The sequence below is a fragment of the Ammospiza nelsoni genome, chromosome 4, assembly GCF_027579445.1.
Source record: "Ammospiza nelsoni isolate bAmmNel1 chromosome 4, bAmmNel1.pri, whole genome shotgun sequence".
Classification (NCBI taxonomy): Eukaryota; Metazoa; Chordata; class Aves; order Passeriformes; family Passerellidae; genus Ammospiza; species Ammospiza nelsoni.
In genome coordinates, this window is record NC_080636.1 from 17,233,766 (window position 1) to 17,246,409 (window position 12,644).

The 12,644-nt window shown below is 38.5% G+C and overlaps 1 protein-coding gene across 1 annotated transcript in view; it reads right to left on the reverse strand.

Annotated features, from left to right (window-relative positions):
* Positions 1-8,364: 8,364 nt before the first annotated feature.
* EVC2 (EvC ciliary complex subunit 2) overlaps positions 8,365-12,644 on the reverse strand; it is a 60,721-nt gene continuing 56,441 nt past the window's right edge. Inside the window, exons 20-22 of the mRNA XM_059471268.1 lie at positions 12,260-12,453; positions 11,280-11,381; positions 8,365-10,799 (exon numbers count right to left, since the gene is read on the reverse strand). Coding sequence (XP_059327251.1) covers positions 10,454-10,799; positions 11,280-11,381; positions 12,260-12,453 — 642 coding nt within the window. The 3' untranslated portion in view covers positions 8,365-10,453. The remainder of the gene's footprint in view (positions 10,800-11,279; positions 11,382-12,259; positions 12,454-12,644) is intronic.

The window sequence follows — 12,644 nt, forward strand, 5'->3', positions numbered from 1 at the left end:
GGACAATGACTGCAGCCCTGAGGAACAGCCCCAGGGCTGCAAGTAGACCTATTTTTAATAAAAGCACTTGCAATTTGATCAAACGCTACTTTTGTGATCTTTCTGGAAACTAATCAAAACTTGATTCAAGAAAAGGCAACCAGAATAGCTATTTTCCCACTATCAGCCACAGCCAACAATTATGTTCAGAGAAAACATGAAGTGACTAATCCAAACCTCTGTAGGCAGTAACTCTGAACCCATTCCCTGCTCCTGCCTCAGGACTACTCCTGCCAGGCCAAGACTTTCATTGGTATTCAGGAGCTGCTGTGTGAAAGAGAGCTCCAGGAGGGCTGTATCCACACACATATTTTTCAAGCTGTTATACTCTCTGTATGCTGATTGAAACCCTTCCTGATGAGTCTATCCATGCTCCTGAATTTTAGATCTGACATTATATTCCATTAACCTCATGGCAACGTGAATAGGTTTCTATTCACTGAAAAGAAACTGGAATCTCATCCCCAGCTCTTTCTCCACACTATTTCGCTGAAATAGTAGTGGTAGAATTGGATGGATAGTCCTTAAGTCCACACTAACTACTTTGCAATCATATTCTTTTTTAAAGTGATTACTTCCACAATAGAATCGAAAATAAACCACTTTTGAAATGAAAATTATTCTCAAGAAATAACTAAAAACCTCAGTAATAAAGGAATTTTTTAAAATGACAACTCTGTGTTATTTGAAGTGAAAGACTTTTAGTCCCTCATTTAAACTGTTGCAAGCTCAAGAAATACATGCTGCTGCTTTTTCCCCTCAATTGTTCTCCCAGCCCTTTGTGTTCAGGGCACTTGTGAAATAGCATCAGCTGTTTTTTACCCCTCGCTGGGAAGCAATGGCATCATTTACTCCTAACAAAAGTTCATGGAATAAATGCCACGTGGCAGCATCTGCTGGAAAGACCACTCTCCTTAAATCTAGTTATTCTGTGCTTCATTTCCCCCTCGGTGAAATGAGAGTAGTGGTAGTAATTTCCTTACTATTTATAATCAAAACAAATGCTGGAGGAATGGAAATATTAGAAGTTTGTATTGCTAAAACACAAACAGTTGTTTTATAAAAGAATAGCAATCACTGAAAGTGAGTAAAAGGAAGAGATGGAAATTATGTTTTGATGTACTTGCCCACAGTGTGCAGCACTAGGCTGTGGTTGTCATCTGGGAGTTGTCATTCCACCTGAAATTCTGTACACCTGCAAGGCTGCTCAGTGTTACCAGACAGGCTGAACACAAAGCAGTTAGAATTATGCATTTTAGCTGTGGTGGGAATCAAATGGAATGAAAATTCCCTAGTCACTGGGAGGGCATGCAAAGATGAATAGGGCAGACATGGACTTCAGATTTAGGGATTTGTTTCCAGTTAAAATGCAGAAAGTATGCACAGATGTATTTATTGCTTGTATTTATATGTTTAGGCTAAAGCAGAAATAGATTTTTTTAAAAAACCAACAATGCAGCAGAAATGTATGAATCAACAAAAGAACTTCAAGGGGTACCAATCAGGAGACATCTGTTGACATTGGTAGATCTGTGCTCGAGATCTGGCTCCAAGTGAAACTTTCACAGACGTGTAATTAAACGCCAGTGTTTCACCAAGCACATCCACATTCTTAGCTTGCTGGTTTTTAATTCAAGCACCAGGAAGCACTAAGGAAAAAAACAAAACATAAAATTTCCTCTTGGGACTGATGGAAAGATATGATCAACTCTTAATTTGTCATGCAATTGCATGGCACATGGGTAACTATTTGCATTTCAGCTCATGGCAGTTCCTGCACACAATGGCATCATCCTCAACCAGAGGGAGCAGATTTCTTGTGTCTTTTCAGCTACAGAGCCATGCATTCTCCCAGCCAAATCTATCTCCAAAATAGCTTTGCAGGCTCTGTAGATATTAATTGTCATGAGTCTAAAAATTTGTTGGTATTCATTTTAATTAACACAATCTCTAGCAATAAAACCAGGAATATCTCCTCTTGTATTTACGAGGTTCCCAGATGAAGGGAGGAATGATGCATCTGACTCCATGTTCTTAGAAGGTTAATTTATTATTTTATGATACTAGAATATATTAAAGAATATTTTTTACTATACTACACTACTAATTACTATACTAAACTATACTAAAGTATAGAGAAAGGATAGTTACAGAAAGCTAAAAGATAATAATGAAAACTCGTGACTCCTTCCAGAGTCCCAACACAGCTTGGCCGTGATTGGCCATTAAGTCAAAACAATTCACATTAAACCAATGAAACAACCATCCATTGGTAAACAATCTCCAAACACATTCCAAAGCAGCAAAACACAGGGGAACCAAACCAGATAATTATTGTTTCCTTTTTCTCTGAGGCTTCTCAACTTCCCAGGAGCAAAATCCTGAGTGAAGGGATTTTTCCAGAAAATATGGCAGTGACACTCTCCCAGCATGGTGAGTTACAGCTGAGCATGGCAGCGTCCTGAGCATATTGGCCTCATAATATCCTTCAATCTCTAGTAAAGTGTCTGTACCTGACTGTTGGGACCCAGGACATTCCTCTGGTTGCCCTGGGTGATTTGAGACCCTGGCAGGGGGCTCAGAGACCCTGGCACAGAGTCAAAAACACCTGTACCTTCAATTTTAGTCCATAGAAAAAACTACCAACTTTGTGCAAAGCTTTACAAGCCACAAGAGTTTGAGAAGAATGATACCTAATTTGTCACAGGGTGAAAAAGTAAAATTTTGGGGTTTTAGAATGGAGGTTCGGGAAGAAAAATAGAAGAATCTAAGCATGCTCTGTCCTTCTCCTTCTTCTTGTCCTCCATCTTCTACTCTAAACTTTTGATTAGTTTAGAGTAGAGACAAACTGTCTAACATAGGTGATAAATATTGGAAAATTATTGTAAATAAAGTACACGTAGTTCATAGTACTAAAAGTTAACACCACCCCAAGGGTGGTCACTGTGCCACAACCCAACCTGCTGGACTGATCTCAGCAGGTCAAAGAATGTCATAAATAAGAAAAAATAAACAACCTTGAAAAGCAGAACTGATGAATCTCGACTTCTTCTTCAGTCACAAGACTGAGAAAAAAGACTTTCTAATACCTCAGAGGTTATCTCAACCACAAAAACCCAAACCTGACTCCCCCAGGGCTCAGCCCCAGTCCTCACTCAGAGTAGCTGGAAAAGGAGCAAGAGCTGTTGGGCATGACAACTGGCAGCAATCAGCTAAATGCATTCATAAAATATGTATTTCTCAGTGTGACAATGCCAAAATTCAACTGTTTGCCAGAAATCTTTCATTCACCCAAAAATCTTGTCGTAATGGTTATAAAGTGATAGGCTAAAGTGTTACTTAACACCAGCAGGTATAGAGCACAGGGGTTACTCAGCTTCCCTTCAGACTGACTGCTCCAAGGATCCAGACCAAACCCCAGATGACTCTGCTGCCTCACTTTCTCCACCCACTGAAATTAAGGCACTTGAATTACTGGATTTTCAGATTTCATACAACTACAGTAAGGATTTTGGATAATTTACATTTTAAAGGCTACCTCTCTGGCAATAACATAACATAACTCCTCTCTGGTGGGTAGGAACACCTCTGCTTTCAAGCTTACAGTGAGTGCCTCCATTCATATAGGCAGGAAAGGGCTATCAAATTGCATCTTTACATGATTTCTAGGACTGTTTTTAATATATCTGACTGTTTCTGGAGGATGAAACATTAAAATAGCTTGTTAAAAACACTCACCTTGTAAAGCCCCAATGACTCATTAGGAAGGAATTAGAAAGTAAAAACCTAACTCTTAACTAAGAAAATACATGTACATCTATGATTTCTCTAGCAAGTGTGATCTGTGCCAGCCAGTCAGCCACCCCTTGGCCATCCCAGCCCCTCAAATGCTCACACAGGAAATGCTGCTCTGGGAGCAGCACACAGCTGGAGAGCCTCCACTGAGCCAGCCTCACCTAATTTCCAGATGACAAAGATACTTCAGGATCAATCAGACACTAAGTTATGTAGTTCCACTGAGACTGGAATACTTTGGGACCACTGGCACATAACTGCTAATTAACATTTAGGTAACTGGGAAAATAACAGTTCAAGGCTTCTGAAATGTAGGTGTCTTTAGAGAATTCATTGAAGATCATATTTTGGATGTTGGATCCCTAAATACATCTCCTACTATTAGTACTAATACAAGGTCACATGATTGTGGATTTAGCCATGAAGAACTGGTTTAAAATGAACAACTCTTTTATCCAAGCATTTTGTAATATGTTTTGCTTCTAATAAAAAGACCAAAACAAGTCCTATTTAAATAAAATCAGGGGAAAGGGAAAAAGATATTCAGTTATTTAAAAGAATTGAGTATAAGAGGGAAAAGGAAAGTGGAAACAAACCAGCCTAAATATTTTTATTTCATTTTGTTTACTGTGTGCTAAATGAGTTTTGTTTTTAAATGAAAGACATTCCTTCATTATAAACATTGACCAGTTCTAATACCATTTTTGTTTGAAATTGTTCCCACAGCAACTGCCAAGAGCGGAAAAGTTCTGGTTTTCTTTGAAAAACAATAGCAGTAAAGCTGCTCTGCTTTGCCCAAATGTATTTGTTAGTCTAATAAAACATAGTTGTTCTTTCTCCTAACCATGATGTCTGGAACTTAGTGTCTCTTCTACAAAGAGGTTCTGAGGTGCACAATGAAAATGCTCCTCTGCCTTGCAGAAGCCATACGCAGCAAAAAGGTCCAAGAGAAGGAGAAACCATTCCAGGGTGGCGCCTGTACCTGTCTTTCAGTTATGAGGAAAGCCCCAACATTTTGCTTTGATTAGACACATTTAGATGGTCAAAATGTAGCAAAACAAATTGCAGCATGTACCCTGTGCCCAGAGCTCTGACAGACAGAACACGCTAGCAGGATTTTGTGCCACTCTGAATTACTTTCTAGAGGTACATGACACTGAATCACTGTCTGCAGGGGCTGCATTAACCAAACCCTGACATCCTTATTTATGTAAATAGGACCACATTTAAGGAACTATTCATACACATAAAAATTGGAGGAGCCAGGAAGATGCCCAGTCATTTCTGCAGAGATTTTTTTCTCCCCCAAATCTATAGGGTTTTTCATATAATAATTTTCTTATCGCATGTTCTTGGCAAATATTACTTCCAAATGAGTGCTCTCTTCATACACTTCAATTAGGAAGAAAACCTCTCAAACACAGACAAAAGGGCAGAAATGCAGTTACTCTCAGAAAAAAAGTAATTTCATAACCTCATTGTATTCCTTCCTCAGTCTGGGCTTGGTATAAGAAATTAACTTTTCTCTTAAAAGACACATACAAGATGCATTCAAAGATCTTTTTCAGCACATGCACCATTAGTGCTACAACTTACTGCTTTGCATCAAAACCTCAGAGGAAATCTGCTGACCCCACAGCTTTTCTATGCCTGCTTCAGAGAAGAGAGCTCACAAATCCCCTTTCCACCACTGCACTGCTGTTTGGGAGTGAATTTCCATGAAGGGCCATGCTGCATATTCAACAGCTGGCTGCAAACTGCCTTATTCCACTACCGGTAGGATTTTTCACTGGTTGTTCTATTTACAAGTGAAATGAAGTGCATCAGGGCCTCAGTTCCCAGATCTTTATTCATCCACCACTGGGATTCACACAGGCTTCTTGTTTAACCCTCTCATGACAGAAAACTAAAACTGAATGAAAGGAGTTGACAAAAAATCCCAGAGCTTTTCTTAAGTTTTTGTATTCCAGTACGTGTGACAAATTGTCATAACTCCAGCCAAAATGTCAGAGACTCTAGAGGGCAAGGTAGGAGCTGATCTGTAGGGAACCACTTCGTCCTGGGTGCTTTCTGAGCAGAGATGACACAGAATGACTCTTTGGGTTTGCAGACACCAAAGATAAAACCCAGTGTGTATAAGCAGATTCTTAGCACTGACAAAGCTTGGACTATTTTCAGAGATTGCAAAGTAAATCTACATTTATATATTGTCTCCTAGAACTCATTAAAAAAAAAAAAAACAAAAAGCAAAACCAAACACATCCCCAAGGATTACCTTCTTCAACTGGGAACACACAAGGGTTTCTTGAAAGCTACAGACTTCACTGGCTGCTGCACAGAAATATTTTATTTCTTTTGGATCACTATATAGGGATATCTTTGCGCAGCTGAGTAACTATAAAACCATTACACATTGTAACCAGATGTCATTCTCAACTACACAGTATTAAGAACCAAATTCAATCAGCAATGCTCAAATCTGCCAAGTTCTGAGTGCTACTATGGCTTGGAATGATACGTGCCACTTCCAGGTTTTAATTATTTTCTTATTTGGTCATGTTTTTTCAAACAAAAGTGGTCGAAAATACACAGCCTCTTTTGTGAGATAATTTCTCTGGCATAATTGAAGAAGATGCTCCAACAATGTTGACTTCTTCAAAATTCAGTTCCCTGCAAGTATCTGTATTCTGCTCTCCAGAGGAATCTCTGAACCTTGGAGAAAGCAAATTGCTTTTGGTCACTTGACAGCTGAGGTGAGAAAAGTAACTAGTGGTTTTAGATAACAAGACTGCTCAAATACAGAGGTGGACATTACCAGTTGTCATGGAACATATTAATGAGATTAACATTAAATATAGGTCACAGTTTGTCTGCACACAAAGGCAAACAGTGAGCATGCTGTATACTCTTCCACAAGGGTGGAGTACTGACTTTCCCTGCCCTGCTCCCTGTGAATAACAAAAGAACAAATAGGAAGACAGTACTAAAGACCTGAGCTGGTGGCCTTTTTCAGTCATTTTTACAAGAGACCTTGAGTGGAGAAGCAGACTGTGGAAAAGGCTAGATCCTTCCTGGAACACTCAGCTAGAAGGACAATGTTCCTCACTTGCACAGCATTGCTATTCATGTGAACTCACACAGCTCTCAACAGCCTGTGACAGCACAGCTTCACAGCTCAGCAAGGAAAACAAGCTGTATGCTGCTACACCTGAGGCTGCACCAGCTACACAAGCACAGCATGGGGCAACAGATGAGTGAACCTGGCATTTGATGCTTTGCAAATCCCACTGTCAGTCTCTTGGGAAGCTGGAGCTGTTGACAAAAGGCAGTGTAATTATTGGAACTGGGTTGTACAAAGGTAACAGCATAAAAACTTAACATTCCCCAGAAGAAATGAAGGTGTTAAAATAGCAGCTGGGTAAATACCACATAATGAAAGAAAGCAGCATGAGTTCCCCAGGTTCAAAAAAGGCAGACAAGTACTTTGTAGAACTGACCTTATTAAAGAGACATTATCTGTTTAAAAATTCATCTAAACCTGAAACAGTTACAGTAATCAGCGAAGATAAAAGTTACCTATAAAATATAACAATTATTACTGCTAAAGTGTCAATCCTTTTACTTCCATTTACATTTTTTTGTAGTGAAGTGCCAGGTCCATATAGGTATTCCCACTTTTGTTTACAACAGATTGACTTTGACACAGATAGTCTCTTCCAGAACATCCAGTTATTCACTCTTGGTATGAATTATTCTTCGTTAGGCCTAGCATGTGTATTCGACTTCATAATAAATTAATACGCAACACCAAGGTTAAAGAAATTTAATATAAATTTATGATAAGAAATCTCAACCCACTTGTTTCACAGAAGCATTTTCACCTCAATCACTGCAGGACATTTTTAGTACATCTTTCCTGAAATATTTTTCATCATGTGGGATCCTTTTTATTAAAAAAACCACCAATCTTCAAAATGTATTCTTTTAAATAAAAACTTGACAGCGTGGGGAAAATGTATTGCATGCTAATCCAGTATCCAGGTATCCCAAACCAAAAATACAGCAAGGTGAGCAGAAAGTGGGTTGTTGTTAATGCTGAAGAGCCTGGGCATAACTAAGCCTCCTGAAAATCCTGAACCCTGGGCACAAGAGCTGTTTGCTGCAAGCTGACATTACTGAAGCACATGTTGAAAAAATCGTAACAAAGCTACAGTTTATTTGTCTAGCATGGAGAATAATTTCTTCAATAAAATTTACCATGGCCAGTAAGTTGTTATTTACTGTATGGATTAAATCATTGACCAAGGACAGTTACATTTGCTTGTTCTTTGTATGCTTTGGCTCCTTGTGCAATGGCTTCATGTTGAGGGAGGACAACAGTGCAATGGATATGGGAGTACACAGGGAACTGTCAAGGGCAACAGGAGAAGCAATGAACTTCCAGGGGAACACAACTGATTTGGATAATGTTTCAAACACTGAAGAAGTTGGCCTTCTATTACTTCTTGTATTGATGACTGTGAAACCAAATGGGATGAATTTGAATGGCTTGTCCAGCACACACATTCTTTGGGAGACTTCAGCTGTGAAACAAGGATGGCAATACCTGTGGCACACACACAAAGCTGCACAATCAACAGCTGGCCCTCTGTCCTCTGGCGTGACTCAAAGCTGAATGCAAGCCAACTCTTCACTGAAGTGGGCTATTTCCTAGTTAGTACTTCTTTCACAAGGCACAAGAGATGTCAAGATCTGGATGTTTCTTTGGATATGTACTGCATGATATGAGAGTGACTCATAGCAGGGAGTGACTTTCCCTGCTACAAAGTTATGGTCACTGAACTGCTTCAAATTTGTAATGAGGTGTGAGAGAGTTACAAATCAGGTTTCTATTGCTAGACAGTGAGATTATTTATTAAGGATAATAAATTGATATTGTAATCAATATTCAGATGTTGCATTTTATTATTGTAACCTAGTACAGCTATTGGGCCCCATGTCATATCTATGATGAGTTAATGTCATTTCCCTCTTATACTGTAACAGTGAGGAGCCTGGGCTTGCAAAGACATCCTGAAGGGACTGACATTCAAGAAGGTACTTCAGCTTTCAAGTGCTCCTTGCAGCCATGAGCTGTCCAAATTTTCCAATTGCTTAATTGCTTTCTTGCCTTTTCTGAAACACCTGAGGCTCCTCCTGTACAGCTCTGGCCCACTTCCAAGGCAGGACAGACCCTTCTCTTTACCCACTCATGCCTTGGGGATGAAATACCAGACCCAGTTAAAACAGCAGCTTTGAACTCCCACAACCCTGACAGACTCCTCTTCCTGTGACAGCAAATACTTCCATGAAAAGACTGAAGAATGCAATCAAATAATAATTAGGACTGTCATTCTAATTACTGCATACAATTTCTAATGCTAGTAGTGATAGGAAACACTAATTGTCTTCTGTGGAGCGAATATTTAAACTTGTCAGAGAAGTGGGGAAAAAAAAGCCAACTGTAGATACATGTATAACATTTTAATTTTCAAATAATATGGCACCCTATTAATAAAAAGGCACTGAAGATCTGTACAAGAAAAAACAGAAAAGATGTGATCACAGTGGCCTCAGAGCACAGCATTCAAATACAGTTACAACACCTTCAAAACAGGCTTGAATAATATAAGATATTAATAATTGCATGTGGTTATTTTAATTAGCTTTTCCTGTTCCTCTTTTTGGGATTCATGTTTATTGGACTCTTCAAGTCAACCAGACAGGTTTAAAAATTAACTCTTTCTGAAGTATAAAATTATATTTTTATCAACTTAGAGAAATTCAGGAATAAAAACTTCAAAAATATCTAAAATTGCAAAAATTGGCAGCACTGCAATCAAAAGAGCTCCTGAAGGCATTACATGCCCATTTACATTTTTCACTTTTCTACTGAGCAAATGTGATGACACTGCTTCACCAAGGAAAAGACTGCAACAGGTTGTAAATATGTAACATTGTACATGTTACATATTTACATGAAATGTAGCCACAGTCACAGTTCAACAGAAGCAAGTTTAGAAACAGAGAAACGCTGAAGTTACTCCAGGATGAAAGGCTCAGTACACAGTATATGCTAAAGATCTGGACTACCAGCTGTCATTGCAGAACACAGACTGCAGAAGTAACATGCAAAGCCTATTAGGAACACAGTGTTAAACAGTAAATTAACTAGAATAATATAAAATCAGAGAACAGAGGACATGTGGTTCTTCTACCACATCTCTTCACGTCATCTGCTATACTGCAGCTTACCACAAAAATATAAATACAAAAATAGTAAATCAGTACCTACTATATACAATAAATAACCTTTCTGTATAAATTATGAAAATACAACTATGGTAAAATCAGTGCAAAAATGACCAAAATGTAGTGAAGGAACACAGAGTCCTGCCTGCTAGAATGTGCATCATGGAAAACCCATATTTACCTAGTACAACAAAGCACTGACAGGAATTAAAAAATGCAAGATGCACACCACCAACTGTGCCATTCTAAAATTACATCTATTTCCAATATCAGACAAATCAGATTAAAACAACCCATATGTTATTTGAACTGTACACTTCATTCTTCATCATTTTACTGAATTTGAAATAACTTCCTCTTCCCTAAGTGATACTCTAAATGGAAATTGCTCTTGTGAATCCACGTTTGCACGAGCAGCCTTTTTAGAATTAAGAAAGTTCTTCTTCTTTTTCCTTGGAAAACTATGCAAAGCAAGTTTTGGATCACTTGGTTCACGGAACAGAAGTATCTTCTCCCCTGTGTCAAAGAGCTCTATGGCTTCAGCAGCTGCAGAGCTCAGAGAAGCTGGTGGATCATTTGGATCAGGCTGTTCCGCAGGAGGGTGTGCAGCTGAACATCCCAGATGAATGAACACTGCTTTTTCCAAGACAGCAAGTTGCTTCTTCTTTATCAAACTACATTAATGAGAAAAATTGAGGTGAAAAGTGAAAACTGAGGCAAAAAATGCACAACGTCCTATACCACACCTAGCCACAGAAGTGGTGAAGCTACTTGGAAGCTAAAGAAAATCATATTTCAACAGAGAGAATTGTAGTTTTCATTCTAATTCCCAATAATTCACGTGTCATTTTCTGAGATATAAAATTGCAAAAGGAAAGGCAACCTCATAATAAATAAACATAGGGAAGATGAGCAATGTATGTGAAAAATGTGAGAATTTTGTGTGTAGGTACAGAAAAATCTTTTTAGGTATTTACTATCTTGCTTATTATGTGTAAATATGTTGTAGGAACCATAGGCACTAGATAGAGAAGTGTTAAAAAATGCATATTATGAACTAATTCTAAAAGCTGTAAGAACAATCTTGGCCCATTAAATAAACTATAAAGAAAAAAACAAAACACCCAGTATGATTATTCTGGTTTTTTCCTTACCTGCCTTTTCTCTTGTTTAGAGAAGGGATCTTTTCTAAACTTCTGTTTATCAGATCTTGCCTTATTTTGCTCTCCAGCGCTTGCCACAACTCTTGGCTCTTCCTGAAGGAGAAGGAAAAAAAATCCCCAAATATACACATTTTTGTTCCTTCTCTGACTTTAGCTAACAAACCCATGACAGCAACAGCACAAACGCAGTCAGAGTGTTCAAGAACTCTTGCTGCCCTGCCAAAAATCATTTAAATCAGTTAAGATCAGACCTCAGGGCATGGTACCAAGGACTCTTATCTGCTCCTTGAGAACGCACAGCTGCCAAGGACTGGGCTCAGTGCCACAACATCTGCTTTTGTCTCCTGCCCAGGTCAGGGCAGGGAGTTGGGAGAGCAGATCCTGAGCATCCCTTGGTGTTACTGCACAGATTTCAGCTCATGTTAATGGGGCTAAAGGGAGTGACAAAGGCCCTGAGATTCTACCCGTGTCTGTGAGAAAAGGGAAACTCAGTGCCCACCTCCAACTTCAGTAATTAACTACAAAGGGACAGACATCTGCAAGGCTGCAACTTTCACTATTAGGAAGGACAATCTCCTTTACCTCTTTAAGAGCTATAGACACCTAAAACACAGTGTGTCATGAACATTATTAAAAAAAAAAGTGGAAGGAAAATATTTTAACAAACTCCAATTCAGGCAACAGAAAGAAAATGATCAGAACAGGATTTATAAATCTATGAAATAACTGTTTAATTAATGAACTTATAAAATTACTTTAAGTTTTTATCAATAAATTTATTATAGTTAAAACATTTCACAAAATAAGGTAGTAGTTTTAAAGTACTTTTACCCCAGAAAAATAGCTCAAAAGGAAATTTAGGCACCTGTGATTTTTTTCTATAGCTCTCAATCTCATTGTCCAGCAAACAGACATACACATAAAACAACAATCTTGTCTTGCAGTGGTCTACCAGAAAACACCACACCTACCTTTTCTTACAGCTGCCAGACTCATCTGCATTACTTTCACTTTCAACAGCACCATCTGAATATTTACTGATGGAATCAAGGACAGAAAGAACCTCACTTTGTGAGCTGGATGGCAGCAGCAAGTTCAGGACCCTGTGCAACACCCCCACTGGCACCCTCGTCAGTTTAGCTAAATAACCTGCCAGACGGAGCTCCTAGAGGATAAATGAGTAAAAGAAAGATAAATTCAGCACTGAAAATAAATGTTAGCCAATCTTAGTTAATGTTTTAAATAAATAGTCATTATGTTAGCCAATCTTAGTTAATGTTTTAAATAAATAGTCATTATGGAAGCAAAAAATATTACTGAAGATTATTTTAGTAGTGACAATTTTGGCATCAAGTG